The 20,185-nt window shown below is 46.4% G+C and overlaps 1 protein-coding gene across 1 annotated transcript in view; it reads left to right on the top strand.

Annotated features, from left to right (window-relative positions):
• ydjc (YdjC chitooligosaccharide deacetylase homolog) overlaps nucleotides 1-20,185 on the top strand; it is a 91,113-nt gene that overhangs the window by 61,725 nt on the left and 9,203 nt on the right. Inside the window, exons 4-5 of the mRNA XM_072240903.1 lie at nucleotides 820-919; nucleotides 19,435-19,612. Coding sequence (XP_072097004.1) covers nucleotides 820-919; nucleotides 19,435-19,612 — 278 coding nt within the window. The remainder of the gene's footprint in view (nucleotides 1-819; nucleotides 920-19,434; nucleotides 19,613-20,185) is intronic.

The raw sequence follows: 20,185 nt of genomic DNA, 5'->3' as shown, positions 1-20,185 counted from the left end.
CTGGCAGAACTGGAATATAAGAGCAGGGATGTAATGCTGAGGCTTGATAAGGCATTGATCAGACTGCAGTTTGAGTATTGTGAGCAGTTTTGGGTCCCTTATTCAAGAAAAGATGCGCTGGCGTTGGAGAGGGTCCAGAAGAGGTTCATGAGAATGATCCCAAGAATGAAAGGGTTAACATGGAGTATTTGATAGCTCTGGGCCGGTACTTGCTGGAGTTTAGAAGAACAAGGGGGAAATCTCATTGAAAGACCTAGATAGAATGTAAGTGGAGAGGATGTTTCCTATAGTGGAGTCCAAGACCAGTGGGGACAGCCTCAGAATAGAGGGACATCCATTTAGAACAGATGAGGAAAAATTTCATTAGGCAGAGAATGGAATTCGTTGCCACAGGTGGCTGTGCAGGCCAAACCTTTGGGTATATTTAAGGTGGAGGTTGATAGGTTCTTGATTAGTCAGTGTCAAAGGTTATAGGGAGAAAGCAGGATAATTGGGTTGAGCGGGATAATAAACCAGCCATGATGGAATGGGCCAAATGGCTTAATCTCTCGTGGCTTCAGCTTCATGTGCCTCCATTTCAGTACCAATAAGGAGCAACTTTACCTCTGACAGTCTTCATCAATTTTAACCAGGGGTGAAAATACCAGACATGGTGCCTACAATTCCCCCCACATACACTGCATGTGTGTTTGTAAAATTCACCTGCATCTTGCTCTTAGATCACACCCTCAGTTTGACTCGCTGGTCCAAACGGATGGTTCCTCAATCAACCTGGTGCAAGCCATTCATCTGGCCTTCCTTTTTGTGTTTCCTTGCCAGGTAGATAAGGAGCTCAGAGGTCAAGTGGATCTATTCTGTGAACTGACCGGCCATTTACCTCTTCATATGGATGGGCATCAGCATGTTCATGTTTTACCAGGTAAGTACCAATAGAAACACTCACAACACGCTGGAGGAACTCAGGTCGGGCAGCATCTGTGGAAATGATCAGTCAACGTTTCGGGCCGGAACCTTTCATCAGGACTGTAGAGGGAAGGGGCAGAGGCCCTATAAAGAAGGTGGGGGGAGGGTGGGAAGGAGAAGGCTGGTAGGGTCCAGGTGAAAAACCAGTAAGGGGAAAGATAAAGGGGTGGGGGAGGGGAGACAGGGAGGTGATAGACAGGGAAGGTGAAGAAGGAAAAGGGGAAAACACAATGGATAATAGAAGGAGGCGGAACCATGAGGGAGGTGATAGGCAGCTGGGGGAGGGGGCAGAGTGACATAGGGATAGGGGAAGGGAGGGGGAGGGAATTACCGGAAGTTGGAGAATTCTATGTTCATACCAAGGGGCTGGAGACTACCTAAACAGTATATGAGGTGTTGCTCCTCCAACCTGAGTTTAGCCTCATCATGTCAGTAGAGGAGGCCATGTATGGACATATCTGAATGGGAGTGGGAAGCAGAGTTGAAGTGGGTGGCTACCGGGAGATCCTGTCTGTTTTGGCGGACAGAGCGGAGGAGGTCGACGAAGCGGTCCCCCAATCTGTGTCAGGTTTCACCGATGTAGAGGAGGCCGCACCGGGAGCACCGGATGCAATAGATGACCCCAACAGACTCACAAGTGAAGTGTTGCCTCACCTGGAAGAACTGTTTGGGGCCCTGAATGGTGGCAAGAGAGGAGGTGTAGGGACAGGTGTAGCACTTATGCTTAACAGGGATAAGTGCCAGGTGGGAGATCCGTGGGGAGGGACGTGTGGACCGTTCGGATATGTCCATACATGGCCTTCTCTACTGCCATGATGAGGCTAAACTCAGGTTGGAGGAGCAACACCTCATATACCATCTGGGTAGTCTCCAGCCCCTTGGTATGAACATCGAATTCTCCAACTTACGGTAATTCCCTCCCCCTCCCTTCCCCTATCTCTATGTCACTCTGCCCCCTCCCCCAGCTGCCTATCACCTCCCTCATGGTTCTGCCTCCTTCTACTACCCATTGTGTTTTCCCCTTTTCCTCCTTCACCTTCCCTGTCTATCACCTCCCTGCTTCCCCTCCCCCACCTCTTTATCTTTCCCCTTACTGGTTTTTCACCTGGAACCTACCAGCCTTCTCCTTCCCACCCTCCCCCCACCTTCTTTATAGGGCCTCTGCCCCTTCCCTCTTCAGTCCTGACGAAGGGTTCTGGCCCGAAACGTAGACTGATCATTTCCACAGATGCTGCCCGACCTGCTGAGTTCCTCCAGCGTGTTGTGGGTGTTGCTTTGACCCCAGCATCTACAGAGTATTTTGTGTTTAAGTACACCCTATCCTCGTTATATGCGAGGGATACGTTCCTCGAAGTTGACTCGTAATGTAGATCGCATAATGTGAATAATTATTTAAATGGAGAAAATAGGGATGTGTTCCAGAGGGCTTCCTAAATATGTTTTATCTGTAATTTATGCACATTTTCATACCAATACGACACAAAAGCAGTACTACAAGACAACATTTGTATTATATTTAATCAATTTAAGGTAATATTCAATGTAATAGATCATAGAAAGTTAACATTCTCTGGTGTACAGTACTCACCAACAGTGGCAGGTGTGTTCACTCCGGGAGATGAGTGGTTGTTGTGGTGTCGGGCAGCTTTACACGGGGATAAAGTGGATGGTTGTGGTCGTCAGGATCATATCAAGCACAGCAAGGGGTGAAGGAAGACTCACAGAACTCTTAGAACTGCCGGCAGCAGAAGATTACAGGGATTTGAATAAAGTGGTAAGGGTTATTTGCTTGTCAGCATTTTGTTTCTTAGCATAAATTTGCTTGTAGGGAAGAAGGGTTGACGGCAAGGAACGACTGAAATGCTGACTCCGTTCTAAACTTGGGTCCATGTCCATCACCATTTGTGCCAAGTGTTCCGACTTCCACCATTCCCTCACCGTTGGTAAACTCCTGGGATTTTCAAAATCGTCTGTTGCTTGCAGCATCTGAGAGATAGTTCGCCGTAAAAAAAAAACGTATGCCTTGAATGTGGATCACAATTTGGTCGAGTGGTTGAATCAGCGATGTTGTGTTAGACGGCAGGAAACGCACTGTTATGTTAGGATGAATGCTGTCCAAATGTTTAGGATGGGCTGGCGCATTGTCAAGCAACAAAAGAACTTTAAAGGCAAGATTCTGTTCCCGGCAGTAGCGTCCCAGAGCTGTGTTACCTTCAGCTGATGCCGCGCTGTTTATAATTTCCAACTGTTTTTCCAAGTGTTAAAGCAGTTCTCTGCCGCTCGGCTGATGGCACAGGACATGACATCGGATGCTTAGGAAGCATAGTTAAATATTTCGAGCACAAAATCACTGCACCGTAGGTAAAACCAACAAAAGTTTAAGATCGCGCATCCACACCTTGCAAAAACCAATGCGAGAACGGCGGGAGTGAGATTGTGAGGCGCGCGCACCTGACTTGTATTGGCGGGAAAGCGGTGCTTTTCATCCCAACAGTGAGACTGTGAAGCGTGCGCACGTGACTTGTATTGGCGGGAAGGCAGTGCTCCTCGCATAACTGAGTTTTGGACGCATATAACGAGACGTTGGTAGAAATAGGTTCCTCTCATAACTGTGAATCCGTATTGTCTGAAGACGCATATAACGACGATAGGGTGTACCAATAGAACTTGCACAGAACAGCACAGCACAGCACAAGGGCAGTCCCTTCAGCCCAGAATGTTGTCTCGAACCAAATATATTAGTAATCAAATGGTCAACTAAATATGTGTACACAATCAGCTCCCCCATGGACCATCCCCAGTCTGGCGACAAAAGGAGGAGGTTTGGCCAGGGGGGGCTTGCAACCCCATCCCGTGAAAACCCAGCGCTACAGACACACCAAAAGAAACTCCAAAGACCTCATCCCTGGGAGAGGAGGGATGTTTGAAGATGGAATACACCTGGGAACAACTTGAAAGACTGGCCCAGGACAGAGAACTCTGGTGAGTTGCTGTTAGTGGTCTATGTCCCAGTAGGGGTGAGGGACTTAAGAAAATGCCTACACAATGTCCATATCCCTCCATTTTCTCACATATGTGGATAGTGTGGAGGACTGTCAGAGGCTACAGTGCAACATCAATAGGATGCAGAACTGGGCTGAGGAGTGGCAGATGGACTTCAACCCGGATAAGTGTGGTGGATCATTTCGGTAGGTCAAATTTGAAGACAGAGTATAATATTATTGGTAAGACTCTTGGCAGTGTGGAGGAACAGTGAGATCTTGGGGTCCGTGTCAATAGGACGCTCAAAGTTGCTGTGCAGGTTGACAGTGTTGTTAAGAAGTCGTATGGTGTGTTGGGCTTCTTCAACTGTGGGACTGAGTTCCTGAGCCGTGAGGTAATTTTACAGCAATATAAGACTTTAGTGAGGGAGTAGTGTGTTCTGTTCTGGTCACCTCACTACAGGAAGGTTGTGGATACTATAGAGAGAGTGCAGAGGAGATTTACAATGATGTTGCCTGGAGTGGAGAGTGTGCCTTTTCTCCTTAGAGCGGTGGAGGATGAGAGGTGACATGATAGAGGTGTATAAGATGATGAGAGGCATTGATCGTGTGGATAGTCAGAGGCTTTTTCCCCAGGGCTGAGGGGGCATAGTTTTAAGGTGCTTAGAAGTAGGTACAGAGGGGATGTCAGGGTAAGTTTTTCACACAGAGTGGTAGGTACGTGGAGAGCACTGCCAGCAAAGGTGGTAGAGGTGAATACAATAGGGTCTTTTAAGAGACTCTTAGATAGGTACATGGAGCTCAGAAAAATAAAGGGCAATGTGGTAGGGAAATTCTAGAGAAGGTTACATGGTCAGCACAACATTGTGGGCCGAAGGGCCTGTAATATGCTGTAGGTTTCTATGTTTCTATTCATGTGCCTATCTATGAGCATGACCTGTTTTATTCTAGAACAGATTTAATGCAATGTAAGGAATACAGTCATTCCTCTCCTAAGGCTTCATGCTGCCATTAACATCTGTTTTGCTCACTGCTCTGGGACATTTACTCTGCTCTCTGCACTGCTGAGTCTATGGATCTGCTCCAGGCTTCATGCCTGTGAGCTCCACGACATTTTGCTGTGCTGGTGCTGAACTGAGTTTGCAGCTACTCTGGGCTTTGTCTCTGGACTCACTTTCACTCTGAGTGCTGTTGCTTGCTTTTATTGTTTGCATAAGATGTGGCAGTTTTGGGGGAACGCCCCTCTCCCGCATAGTCACATCTGCCAGAAGTGTATATGGCTGGGTGATCTGGAAGACCGTGTAAGGAATCTGGAGCAGCAGCTGGATGACCTTCGACTCATAAGGGAGAATGAGTCAGTCATAGATGAGAGCTACAGGGAGGTAGTCACACCTAGGCTGTCAGAAGCAGGTCGTTGGGTGACAGTCAGAGGGGGGAAAGCGAAGGTGAGCAGACAGGTAGTGCAGAGCACCCCTGTAGCCATTCCCCTGAATAATAAGTTTACCGTCCTGGATACTGTTGGCGGGGACGACCGACCAGGTGTGAGCCATGGTGGCAGGGCCTCCAGCACTGAGTCTGACCCTGTGGTGCAGAAGGGTGGAATGGAGAAGAGGAGAGCCGTCGTCATAGGAGACTCTAGTCAGGGGAGCAGACAGGAGATTTTGTGGACGTGAGAAGGACACCCGCATGGTTTGTTTCCTCCCGGGTGCCAGAGTCCGGGATGTCTCTGACCGGGTGCACAACATCCTGGTACGAGAGGGAAAGCAACCAGAAGTCGTGATACATGTTGGGACCAACGACGTAGGCAGGAAGAGGGACGAGGTCCTGCAGTGTGAGTTTCGGGAACTAGGCAGAAGGCTGAAGAACAGGACCTCAAGGGTGGCGTTCTCAGGATTGCTGCCAGTGCTATGTGACAGTGATGGTAAGAATTGGAGGAGATGGCAGTTGAATGCGTGGCTGAGGAGTTGGTGCAGGGAGCAGGGTTTTAAATTTTTGGATCATTGGGATCTCTTCTGGAGAAGGTGGGACGTGTACAGATTGGATGGGTTGCGCCTGAACTCGAGGGGGAGACATATCCTTGCAGGTAGGTTTGCTAGCATGGTTCGGGAGGGTTTAAACTAATTTGCAAGGGAGATGGGACCCAGAGCGATAGAGCAGTGAAAGAAGTGCATGGAGTAAAGCCAGATCTAACATATAGAGAGGCTTTGAGGAAAGAAAAGCAGAATAAATGGTGTAAAGACAGTAAGGTAGAAGGGCTGAAATGTGTGTACCTCAATGCAGGAAGCATCAGGAACAAAGGTGATGAACTGAGAGCTTGGATACATACATGGAATTATGATGTAGTGGCCATTACAGAGACTTGGCTGGCACCAGGGCAGGAATGGATTCTCAATATTCCTGGATTTCAGTGCTTTAAAAGGGATAGAGAGGGCGGAAAAAGGGGAGGAGGGGTGGCATTACTGGTCAGGGATACTATTACAGCTACAGAAAGAGTGGGTAATGTAGCAGGATCCTCTTTTGAGTCAGTATGGTTGGAAGTCAGGAACAGGAAGGGAGCAGTTACTCTATTGGGGGTATTCTATAGGCTCCCTGGAAGCAGCAAAGATACAGAGGAGCAGATTGGGAGGCAGATTTTGGAAAGGTGCAAAAATAACAGGGTTGTTATCATGGGTGACTTTAACTTCCCTGATATTGATTGGCACCTGATTAGTTCCAAGGGTTTAGCTGGGGCAGAGTTTGTTAAGTATGTCCAGGACGGACTCCTGTCACAGTATGTGGATAGGCCGACTAGGGGGAATGCCATACTAGATCTAGTACTCGGTAATGAACCAGGTCAGGTCACAGATCTCTCAGTGGGTGAGCATCTGGGGGACAGTGACCACCGCTCCCTGACCTTTAGCATTATCATGGAAAAGGATAGAATCACAGAGGACAGGAAAATTTTTAATTGGGGAAGGGCAAATTATGAGGCTATAAGGCTAGAACTTGCGGGTGTGAATTGGGATGATGTTTTTGCAGGGAAATATACTATGGACATGTGGTCGATGTTTAGAGATCTCTTGCAGAATGTTAGGGATAACTTTGTCCCGGTGAGGAAGATAAGGAATGGTAGGGTGAAGGAACCATGGGTGACAAGTGAGGTGGAAAATCTAGTCAGGTGGAAGAAGGCAGCATACATGAGGTTTAGGAAGCAAGGATCAGATGGGTCTATTGAGGAATATAGGGAAGCAAGAAAGGAGCTTAAGAAGGGGTTGAGAAGAGCAAGAAGGGGGCATGAGAAGGCCTTGGCGAGTAGGGTAAAGGAAAACCCTAAGGCATTCTTCAATTATGTGAAGAACAAAAGGATGACCGGAGTGAAGGTAGGACCAATTAGAAATAAAGGTGGGAAGATGTGCCTGGAGGCTGTGGAAGTGAGCGAGGTCCTCAATGAATACTTCTCTTCGGTATTCACCAATGAGAGGGAACTTGATGATGGTGAGGACAATATGAGTGAGGTTGATGTTCTGGAGCATGTTGATATTAAGGGAGAGGAGGTGTTGGAGTTGTTAAAATAAATTAGGACGGATAGGTCCCCGGGGTCTGATGGAATATTCCCCAGGCTGCTCCACGAGGCAAGGGAAGAGATTGCTGAGCCTCTGGCTAGGATCTTTATGTCCTCGTTGTCCACGGGAATGGTACCGGAGGATTGGAGGGAGGCGAATGTTGTCCCTTTGTTCAAAAAAGGTAGTAGGGATAGTCCGGGTAATTATAGACCAGTGAGCCTTACGTCTGTGGTGGGAAAGCTGTTGGAAAAGATTCTTAGAGATAGGATCTCTGGGCATTTAGAGAATCATAGTCTGATCAGGGACAGTCAGCATGGCTTTGTGAAGGTCAGATCATGTCTAATAAGTCTGATAGAGTTCTTTGAGGAGGTGACCAGGCATATAGATGAGGGTAGTGCAGTGTATGTGATCTACATGGATTTTAGTAAGGCATTTGACAAGGTTCCACACGGTAAGCTTATTCAGAAAGTCAGAAGGCATGGGATCCAAGGAAGTTTGGCCAGGTGGATTCAGGGTTGGCTTGCCTGCAGAAGGCAGAGGGTCGTGGTGGAGGAAGTACATTCGGATTAGAGGATTGTGACTAGTGGTGTCCCACAAGGATCTGTTCTGGGACCTCTACTTTTCGTGATTTTTATTAATGACCTGGATGTGGGGGTAGAAGGGTGGGTTGGCAAGTTTGCAGATGACACAAAGGTTGGTGGTGTTGTGGATAGTGTAGAGGATTGTCGAAAATTGCTGAGAGACATTGATAAGATGCAGAAGTGGGCTGAGAAGTGGCAGATGGAGTTCAACCCTGAGAAGTGTGAGGTGGTACACTTTGGAAGGACAAACTCCAAGGCAGAGTACAAAGTAAATGGCAGGATACTTGGTAGTGTGGAGGAGCAGAGGGATCTGGGGGTACATGTCCATAGACCCCTGAAAGTTGCCTCACAGGTGGATAGGGTAGTTAAGAAAGCTTATGGGGTGTTAGCTTTCATAAGTCGAGGGATAGAGTTTAAGAGTCGCGATGTAATGATGCAGCTCTGTAAAACTCTGGTTAGGCCACACTTGGAGCACTGTGTCCAGTTCTGGTCACCTCACTATAGGAAGGATGTGGAAGCATTGGAAAGGGTACAGAGGAGATTTACCAGGATGCTGCCTGGTTTAGAAAGTATGCATTATGATCAGAGATTAAGGGAGCTAGGGCTTTACTCTTCGGAGAGGAGGAGGATGAGAGGAGACATGATAGAGGTGTACAAGATAATAAGAGGAATAGATAGAGTGGACAGCTAGTGCCTTCTCCTCAGAGCACCACTGCTGCATACAATAGGACATGGCTTTAAGGTAAGGGGTGGGGAGTTCAAGGGGGATATTAGGGGAAGGTTTTTTACTCAGAGAGTGGTTGGTGTGTGGAATGCACTGCCTGAGTCAGTGGTAGAGGCAGATACAGTAGTGAAGTTTAAGAGACTACTAGATAGATATATGGAGGAATTTAAGGTGGGGGCTTATATGGGAGGCAGGGTTTGAGGGTCAGCACAACATTGTGGGCCAAAGGGCCAGTACTGTGCTGTGCTATTCTATGTTCTATAATTTTTGTGTTTTTTTTTCCTTCTCTCTCTTTGTTGGGCGTTTATGGGCCCAGCAGAGATTGCACTTTCTGAGGAAGCTTAAACAATCATCACTCCCCACTAGCATCTTAACTACATTCTACAGAGGCGTGGTTGAGAGTGTGCTGACCTTTAGCACCACAACCTGGTACTCCAGCTGCAGTGCTGTCGACAAAAAAGCCTTGCAGAGGGTGGTTAGGGGAGCAGAGAAGGTTATTGGGGTCTCCCTACCTTCTGTCCAAGACCTCTTTCGGAGTCGATGCCTCCAGAAGACACAGTACATCATTAAAGACCCATCACACCCTCTCCATGAACTGTTTGTTCTTCTGCCATCAGGCAAACGTTACAGGAGCATCAAAACTAAAACCACAAGGCTACTAAACAGCTTCCTCCCACAGGCAGTCAGACTGCTAAATAGCTGCTCTACCTGACTCTGCTTTGGACACTTTTAACTTGCACTGGACACTTACAACTTGATTTTAACTGACATGTGGCTGTTGTGTTTTACTATTTATTGTTATGTTTATTATTTAGTGTTGCATTTGTTATGTTATGATTGCACTGCTCCTGGGAAACGCTGTCTCGTTCTGCCCTGCAGAGCTGATGTACGGTTAGAATGATAAAGTTTTTTGAATCTTGAATCTTCTCTTTGTTGTTGTGGCTGTCTGTAAGGAGCACAAGGTTATATAATGTATACATTATTTGATAACAAATGGGCTTTGAACTTTGAATATCCTGAATCGTCAAGTTCCACATTGGCTTCACATGCAGTGTAGGGCAAGGAGGAGAGGGCCACAATGTAAAGAGTTAAATGCCTCCATATCCTACACATTTGCTGAAAGTGGCCACACAGCTTGACGTGTGGCATTGTCGCTGCCTTGGGTGGGGCCATTGACCGTAAGAGTAATGAAATCAATACAGGAGCAGACGATGGACCGAATGGCCTGCTTCTGCTCCTATACCTTATGGTCTTGCAGCTGTGTGAACTGCGGCCAGGCCTCAGTTTTGGGGTACTGTGTGCACCTCGTTTCAGGAAGTGTGTGGAAACTTTGGAGAGGGTGCACTAGCATACCACCTGGATTAGAGGGCATGAGACAAAAGGAGGGGACTTCTTCCCCCTTCCTTTCCAGTTCTATTGAGAGGTCGCTCCCTGAGCTGTCGACTGTTTATTTATTTCCATGGATGCTGCCTGACCTGCTGAGTTCCTGCAGCGTTTCGTGTGAGTTGCACAAGCCTGGGACAGCAGAGACTGAGCAGGGACCTGGTGGAGGTTTACTAGACTGTGTGAGGCATAGATCATTACAACAATTAGAATCCAGTTTGTTATCACTGACATGTCATGAAATTTGTTGTTTTGCGGCAGCAGTACAGAGCAAGATATCAAAATGACCATCCAGGCCATGCTCTCTTCTCTCTACTAGCATCATGCAGGAGGTAGAGAAGCTCTGGGTCCCACATCACGAGGTTGAGGAACAGTTACTACTCTACCAAGTCGTCACTTTTTAATTATCATTTCAACCATAACTGCTGGTATAGAACATAGTAAAAATGAGAGAACGTTTTCCAGGACCATGGTGCTACATGAAACAATACAAAAACTACACTGAACTATGTAAGAAAAAAATACACAAAAAACTACTCTAGACTACAGACTTATCCAGGACTGCATATAGTGCGCAAAACAGTGCAGGCACTACAATAAATAATAAACAAGACAGTAGGCACAGAGAGGGTATAGTAGGCTGGTGTCAAGCCAGGCTGTAGGTATTGAAGAGTCTGATGGCTTGGGGGAAGAACTTGTTACATAGTCTGGTCGTGAGAGCCCAAATTCTTCAGTGCCTTTTTCCAGATGGCGGGAGGGATAAGAACTTATATGAGGGGTGCGTGGGGTCCTTCATAATGCTGTTTGCTTTACGGATGCAGCGTGTGGTGTAAATGTCTGTGATGGCGGGAAGAGAGACCCGATGATCTTCTCAGCTGACCTCACTATCTGCTGCAGGGTCTTGCGATCCGAGATGGTGTAATTTCCGAACCAGGCCGTGATGCAGCTGCTCAGGATACTCTCAATACAACCTCTGTAGAATGTGGTGAGGATGGGGGGTGGGAGGTGGACTTTTCTCAGCCTTCGCAGAAATTAGACACTGCTGGGCTTTCTTTGCTATGGAGCTGGTGTTGAGGGACCAGGTGAGATTCTCTGCCAGGTGAACACCAAGAAATTTGGTGCTCTTAACGATCTGTACGGAGGAGTCATCAATGTTCAGCGGAGAGTGGTCGCTCACCACCATCATGCCTCTGGTCTGCTGTGGACAATTTCACTCACCGACTCTGAACTGGTTTCACATACTACAGACTCACTTTCAACGACACTTTACAACTCATGTTCTCAGTAATGTTTATTAATAACTACTTCCACAATTTGTTGCCTTTTACACGTTACTTGTCAGTGTTGGTTTCTGTATGGTTTTTTTTCATGAATTCTATTGTATTTCTTAGTTCCTGTGAAGGCCTGCAAGAAAATGAATCTCAGTAGTATATGGTGACACATACATACATTGATTATGTATTCTACTTTGACTTTAACCTTCTGGAAATCCAAATAAACAACATCCACCGGCTTTGACATCCTGCCTGTAATTTCTTTGAACATTTAGAGACATTCTTTAAACATTTAAAGAGTGATTGTAGACGGGTCATATTCTGCATGGAGGTCGGTCACCAGTGGTGTGCCTCAGGGATCTAGGACCCTTACTCTTCGTGATTTTTATAAATGACCTGGATGGAGAAGTGGAGGGATGAGTTAGTAAATTTGCTGATGACACAAAGGTTGAGGGTGTTGTTGATAGTGTGGAGGGCTGTCAGAGGTTACAGCGGGACAATGATAAGGATGCAAAACTGGGCTGAGAAGTGGCAGATAGAGTTCAACCCAAATAAGTGTGAAGTGGTTCATTTTGGTAGGTCAAATATGATGGCAGAATATAGTATTAAAGGTAAGACTCTTGGCAGTGAGGAGGATCAGAGGGATCTTGGGGTGGAAGTCCATATGACGCTCAAAGCAGCTGCGCAGGTTGACTCTGTGGTTAAGAAGGCGTACGGTGTATTGGTCTTCATCAATCGTGGAATTGAATTTAGGAGCCAAGAGGTAATGTTGCAGCTATATAGGACCCTGGTCAGACCCCACTTGGGGTACTGTGCTCAGTTCTGGTCGCCTCACTACAGGAAGGATGTGGAAGCCATAGAAAGGGGGCAGAGGAGATTTACAAGGATGTTGCCTGAATTGGGATCATGCCTTATGAGAATAGGTTGAGTGAACTTGGCCTTTTCTCCTTGGAACGACAGAGGATGATAGGTGACCTGATAGAGGTGTATAAGATGATGAGAGGCATTGATCGTGTGGATAGTCAGAGGCTTTTTCCCAGGGCTGAAATGGTTGCCACAAGAGGGCACAGGTTTAAGGTGCTGGGGTGTATGTACAGAAGAGATGTCAGGGGTAAGTTTTTTTTACTCAGAGTGGTGAGTGCGTGGAATGGGCTGCCGACAACGGTGGTGGAGGTGGATACGATAGGGTCTTTTAAGAGACATTTAGAAAGGTACATGGAGCTTAGTAAAATAAGAGGGCTATAGGTAAGCCTAGTAATTTCTAAGGTAGGGACATGTTCGGCACAACTTTGTGGGCCGTAGAGCCTATATTGTGCTGTAGGTTTTCTATGTTTCTATGACAGATCTCCATTCCAGAAAGTTCCATAAAATGTTCCTGATAAGAAACTGGTATACAATGTTGGTGAATATTGGTAGTTCTGGCTGAGGTGTTTAATGTTGTGGTGCTCACCAAGCTTGGCGATTAGCTTGCAGATGTTTCCTCACCAGCCAAAGTGCACAGTTGTTGCTGTTTCTCTCTGAGAGTGCTCTGGTTATTTAGCCCCCTGTTTGATTGCCTTGATGCTGACTGGCTACCCTTCAGATGACCTTTGAGTTCTATTGGCTCACATTTAGAAACATCGAACATCTATAGCACATTACGGGTCCTTCAGCCCACAACATTGAACCGACCATGTAGCCCACTCCAGAAACTGCCTAGAATTTCCCTACCACATAGCCATCTATTTTTCGAAGCTCCATGTACTTCTCCATATCCTAAGAGTCTCTTTAAAGACCTCCTCTCCCATCTTTGCTGGCAGTGCATTCCACACAGCAACCACTCCCTGTGTGACATACCCCTTGTACCTACTTCCAGGCACCTTAAAACAAAGCCTGCTCGAGTTAGCCATTTCAGCCCTGAGAAGAAGCCTGTGGCTATCCACACAATCAATGCCTCTCATTATCTTGTACGTCTCCAACAGGTCACCTCTCGTCCTCTGTCGCTCCAAGGAGGAAAGACCAAACTCACAGACCTATTCTCATAAGACATACTTTCCAATCCAGGCAACATCCTTGTAAATCTCCTCTGCACACTGTCTGTAGTATCCACATCCTTCCTGTAGTGAGGTGACCAGAACTAAGCACAGTAGTCCAAGTGGGATCTGACCAAGGTCTTGTATAGCTGCAACATTACCTCTTGGCTCTTGAACTCAATCCCATGGTTGATGAAGGCCAACACACCACACGCCTTCTTAACAACACTGTCAAGTTGCGCAGCAGCTTTGAGTACCCTATGGACATAGACCCCAAGATCTCACTGATCCTCTACACTGCCAAGAGTCTTATCATTAATATTATATTCTGTCTTCAAATTTGATTTACTGAAATGAACCACCTCACATTTATTTAGGTTGAACTCCGTCTGCCACTTCTCAGCCCAGTTCTGCATCCTATCGATGTCCCGCTGTAACCTTTGGCAACCCTCCAGACTACCCCCAACTTTTGTGTCATAAGCAAACTTACTAATCAACCTTCTACTTCCTCATCCAGGTCATTTATAAAAATCACAAAGAGGAGGGGTCCCAGAACAGATCCCTGAGGCACACCGTTGGTCACCATCCTCCATGCAGAATGTGAACCATCCACAATCACCCTTTGCCTTCTGTGAGCAATCCAGTTCTGGATCCACAAAGCAGGTTCTCCTTAGATCCCACGCCTCCTTACTCTCTGATTGAGCCTTGCCTGGGGAACCTTGTTAAATGCTTTACTGAAATCCATATACTCTATGTCCACTGCTCTACCTTCGTCAATATGTTTTATTACATCCTCAAAGAATTCAAACGGGTTCGTAAGGCATGACCTGCCCTTGACAAAGCCATGCTGACTATACCTAATCAGATTATGCTTCTCCAATTGCTCACAAATCCTGCCTCTCAAGATCTTCTCTAACAACTTGCCCACCACTGAAGTAAGACTCTCTGGTCTATAATTTCCTGGGTTATCTCTACTCCCTTTCTTGAAGGGAACAACATTTGTTATCTTCTGGTACTTCTCCCATCCCTATTGATGATACAAAGATTATCATCAGAGGCTCAGCAATCTCCTCCCTCACTTCCCACAGCAGCCTGGGGTATATCTTGTATGGTCCCAGTGACTTATCTAACTTAACACCTTTCAAAAGCTCCAGCACATCCTGTCTCTTAATATCTATATGCTCAATCGTTTCAGTCCACTGTAAGTTATCCCCACAATTGGCAAGATCCTTTTCAATGGTGAATACTGAAGCGAAGTATTCATTAAGTACCTCTGCTCCCTCCTCCGGCTCCATACATACTTCTCCACTGTCACACTTGATTGGTCCTATTCTCTCACGTCTTATCCTCTTACTCTTCACATACTTGTAGAATGTCTTGGGATTTTCCTTAATCCTGCTCACCCAGGCCTTTTCATGGCCTCTTCCAGCTCTCCTAATTTCATTCTTGAGTTCCTTCCTGGTACCCTCATATTTTTCTAGAGCTCTGACAGTACTTAGTTTCTTGAACCTTTCGTAAGCTTTTCTTTTCTTCTTAACTAGATTTTCTACATCCTTTGTACACCATGGTTCTTTTACCCTACCATCCTTTCCTTGCCTCAATGGAATATACCTGTGCGGACCATGCAAATGTTCCCTGAAGACTTGCCACATTTCTGCTGTGCATTTCCCTAAGAACATCTGCTCCCAATTTATGTTCTTAAGTTCCTGCCTAATATCATCATATTTTCTCCTCCCCTACCCCAATTAAATGTTTCCCAAATTTTCTGCTCCTATCCCTTTTCAATGCTATGGTAAAGGAGATAGAGTTGTGATCATCAGATATCAACATAAGAAGTAGGAGAAACAGCAGGAGTTGGCCATCTGGTCCATTAAGCCTGCTCCGCCATTCAATAAGATCATGGCTGATTTGGCCATGGACTCATCTCCACCTATCTGCCTTTTCCCTGTAACCCTTAATTCCCCTACTATGCAAAAATCTATCCAACCTTGTCTTGAGGAAGTGGAGGGATGGGTTAGTAAATTTCCTGATGACAGAAAGGTTGAGGGTGTTGTGGATTGTGTGGAGGGCTGTCAGAGGTTACAGCAGGACATTAAAAGGATGCAAAACTGGGCTGAGAAGTGGCAGATTGAGTTCAACCCAGATAAGTGTGAGGTGGTTCATTTTGGTAGATCAAATATTATAGCAGAATATAGTATTAATAGTAAGGCTCTTGGCAGTGTGGAGGATCAGAGGGATCTTGGGGCCTGAGTCCATTGGACACTCAAAGCTGCTGCGCAGGTTGACTCTGTGGTTAAGAAGGCATACAGTGCATTGGCCTTCATCAACCGTGGGATTGAGTTTAAGAGCCAAGAGATAATGTTACAGCTTTATAGGACCCTGGTCAGACCCCACTTGGAGTACTGTGCTCAGTTCAAGTCACCTCACTACAGGAAGGATGTGGAAACTATAGAAATGGTGTACAGGAGAGTTACAAGGATGTTGTCTGGATTGGGGAGCATGTCTTATGAGAATAGGTTGAGTGAACTCAGCCTTTTCTTCTTGGAGCGGCAGAGGATGAGAGATGACGTGATAGAGGTGTATAAGATGATGAGAGGCATTGATCGTGTGGATAGTCAGAGACTTTTTCCCGGGGCTGAAATGGCTAACACGAGAGGGACAAGTTTTAAGGTGCTTGGAATTAGGTATAGAGGAGATATCAGGGATAAGTTTTTAATGCAGAGAGTGGTGAGTGTGTGGAATGGGCTGCTGGCGATGGTGGTGGAGGCGGAAACGATAGGGTCTTTTAAGAGACTCCTGGATGGGTACATGGAGCTTAGAAAAATAGAGGGCTATGGGCAACCCCAAGTAATTTCTGAAGTAAGTACATGTTCGGCACAGCATTGTGGGCCAAAGGGCCAGTATTGTGTTGTAGGTTTTCTATGTTTCTGTGTATTTACTGAGGTAGCCTCCATTGCTTCATTGGGCAGAGAATTCCTCATATTCACCACGCTCTGGGAAAAGCAGTTCTTCCTCGTCTCCATCCTAAATCTACTCCCCCAAATCTTGAGGCTATATCCCCTAGTTCTAGTCTCACCTACCAGTAGAAACAACTTTCCTGCCTCTATCTTATCTATTCCTTTCAAAATTTTATATGCTTCTATAAGACCTCCTCTCATTCCTCTGAATTCCAGCGAGTACAGTCCCAGGTGACTCAATCTCTCCTCGTAGTCTAACCCCCTTGTCTCTGGAATCAACCTGGTGAATCTCCTCTGCACTGCCTCCAAAACCAGTATATCCGTCCTCAAATAAGGAGACCAGAACTGAACGCACTACTCCAGATGCAGCCTCACCAGTACCCTATACAGTTGCAGCATAACCCCCCGCTCTTAAATTCAATCCCTCTAGCAATGAAGGCCTACATTCCATTTCCTTCTTGATAGCCTGTTGCATCTGTAAACTGACTTTTAATGATTCTTGCACAAGCTCCCAAGTCCCTCAGCACAGCAGTATGCTGCAGTTTTTTTTACAATTTAAATAATAATCTGCTCTTTCATTTTCTCTTTCCAAAGTGGATGACCTCACATTTACCAACATTGTACTCCATCTGCCAGACCTTTGCCCACCCACCCTGTCTATATCTCTCTGCAGTCTCTCCATATCTTCTGCACAATTTGCTTTTCCACTTAATTTAGTATCATCAGCAAACTTAGATACACTACACTCGGTCCCCTTTTCCAGATAGTTGATGAATATCATGAACAGTTGTGGGCCCAGCACCACACCACTCACCACTGATTGCCAACCATCCCAACTCCCTGCTTTCTATCTCCAAGAGATCTGACACCTGACCAAGTTCATTTCCCAATACTAAATCAAGTAGAGCCTCTCCTCTAGTGGCTTATCTACATATTGTGTCAGGAAACCTTCCTGAACACACCTAACAAACTCCACCCCATCTAAACCCCTTCCTCGAAGGAGATGCCAGTCAATATTAGGAAAGTTAAAATCACCCATCACAACAACCCTATTATTATTGCACCATTCCAGAATCTGCCTCCCTGTCTGCTCCTCGATGTCTCTGTTACTATTGTAGGGGGGGGGGGGGGGTCTATATTTTTTAAAAAACACCCAGTAGAGTTACTGCTCCCTTCCTGTTTCTGACTTCCACCCACAATGACTCAGTAGACAATCCCTCCATGACTTCCTCTTTTTCTGCAGCCCTGACACTATCCCTGATTAGCAATGCCACTCCCCCACCTCTTTTGCCTCCCTCCCTGTCCTTTTTGAAACTCCTAGAGCCTAGCACACTCAGCAGCTGTTCCTGCCCCTGAGACATCTAAGTCTGTGCAATGGCCACAACATCATAGTCCCACGTATTGATCCACGCTTAAGTTCATCCACCTTGCTCATGATACTCATTACATTAAAATCTCAAACCACCTGGCTGAGTGCTTCTTTGCTCTATCATCTGCCTATCTTTCCTCATAAATTCCCTGTAAGCTGAAATTACTTGCCAAATGTCCCATTCTCTGCCTCTTTACTTCAGTTTCCATCCCCCCTGCAAATCTAGTTTAAACCCTCCCCAATAGCATTAGCAGACCTCGCTTCCAGGATAATTGTTCCACTCCAGATCAGGTGCAACTCATCCCACTTGTACAGGTCCCCCCTTCCCCAGAAAAGGTTCCAATGATCCAAGAGCTTGAAATTCTGCCCCCTGCACCATCTCCTCAGCCACTCATTCATCTGCGCTATCTTCCTGTTCTGAACTTCACTAGCTCGTGGCAGAGGGAGTAATCCGGAGATTAGCACCTGGGAGGTCCTGCTTTCTGGCCTCCTTCCCAACTCCCTAAATTTACTGCACAGGACCTCTACCCCTCTCCTGCCAATGTCAATGGTACTAACATGTACCACGACCTCTGGCTGCTCATCCTCCCCTTGTTGCTTTTCCACTCAATTTAGTATCAGCAATCTTAGATACACTACACTTGGTCCCCTCTTCCAGATTGTTAATGTATATCATGAACAGTTGTGGGCCCAGCACCGACCCCTGCAGCACACCTTTCGCCACTGATTGCCAACAATCCCAACTCTGCAGCCGCTCAGAGACATCCTGGACTCTAGCACCAAGGAGGCAACACATTATCCTGGTGTCTCTTTTGCTGCTACAGAATCTCCCATCCGTCCCCCTAACTGTCAGGCCCCCTATGACTGTGCCGGCTGGTGGCATAGTGGCATCAGCGCCGGACTTCCCGAGTTCAAATCCAGCCGGCTCCCTTGTACACTTTCCATCCATGCTGGGTTGAGCATGGAGCGAGCAACTCAGCCTCGTAAAAATAAGAAAGCTTGCTAAAAAAAGCGCCATCATGACGGCGTCCTGATGACTCCACTCGGAATTAAAGGCTTTTTTCTTCTTCATAACTATAGCTCTCCCTGACTTCACCCTACCCTTCTGAGGCTCAGAGCTGACCACAGTGCTACTGGTCTGGCTGCTGCTGCCTTGCCCAGATAGGTCTTTCCCCTCAGTAGTATCCAAAGGGGTGTACTTGTTGCTGAGGGGGATGGCCACAGGGGGACACTGCACTGACTTCCTTCTCCTGTTACCTCTCTCGCTGTTCAGCCATCTACTCTCTGAATTCTGCACTGTGGGTATGACCACCTACTCAGAAGTCGTATCTATCAATTGCTCTGCCTCCTGGACGACCCTGAGTTCATCCGACTTCAGCTCCAGCTCCTCAGTGTGGTTTTTCATGAGCTGGAATAGTGTAGTCATTGGGAGACCAACAGGTTCCATGAATTCCCACATCCTACAGGAGCAGCATTCAACTGCTGTATCTGCTATCCTGCCTGCACTGTATAATGTGCAACCAAGACCAAATCAGCAATAATGAAAGAAAAAAACTAACCCTTTGAACTGTTAGGGGTTTCTAGAGGTAGAGCAAACTTAAATTTTGGATCAAGTTAACGAGGCACCTTTATACTGCTTGGACTGCAGGTATCCGTGATGTATTTGCCCAAGTGCTTTCAGATTATGGCATCGTTTACACTCGTGTTCCTGTGGAGCCAGGCCTGCATTGCTGTGATCAGATAGCACAGCATCTCATGGACTTCTACCTACAGGTTGAAAAGGATGCATTCAATTCAATGGATGTTTTCCAGCGACATGGAATTAGGTAAGTGAATAGAATCCACTCTTTAGAATACCCAGCCACACAACAGAAGCAGATCCCATCAAGGTTTGCAAGCCAGAGATTGTGGTCATTCACCTGCTGCTCCCTCCCTGCTATCAGTTATCCCTGCTTTCCTTTCCTATTAGTTCAATGGTTCTGTTTAATATCTGAGAATGTTTACAGTATACAACCTGAAATTCTTACTCTTCCAGACATCCACGAAACCTAGGAAAACCCCATGTTTATGAAATAAAGATAAAGATTTGCTTCATTTGTCATGTATATGTTAAAACATACAGTGAAATGCATCATTTGCATCAACGACCAACACAGGGCGATGATGTACTGGGGGTAGTCCACAAGCATCACCATCCTTCTGGCGCCACCATATAGCACGTCCACAACGTACTAACCTGGAGGAAACCTATGCCGAACAGACAAGCTCCTTACAGACAGCAACAGAATTGAACCCGGGTTGCTGGCACTGTAAAAGATTTGCATTAGCCACTATGCTACTGTGCCAAATGTCAAAAACCCATTGTGATTCAAAGTTGGAAAAAAGAAATGTAGCATCTT

This window comes from Mobula birostris, chromosome 22 (genome assembly GCF_030028105.1).
Source record: "Mobula birostris isolate sMobBir1 chromosome 22, sMobBir1.hap1, whole genome shotgun sequence".
Classification (NCBI taxonomy): Eukaryota; Metazoa; Chordata; class Chondrichthyes; order Myliobatiformes; family Myliobatidae; genus Mobula; species Mobula birostris.
The sequence above is the reverse complement of the archived record's forward strand: the minus strand, read 5'-3'. Positions and strand labels throughout refer to the sequence as shown.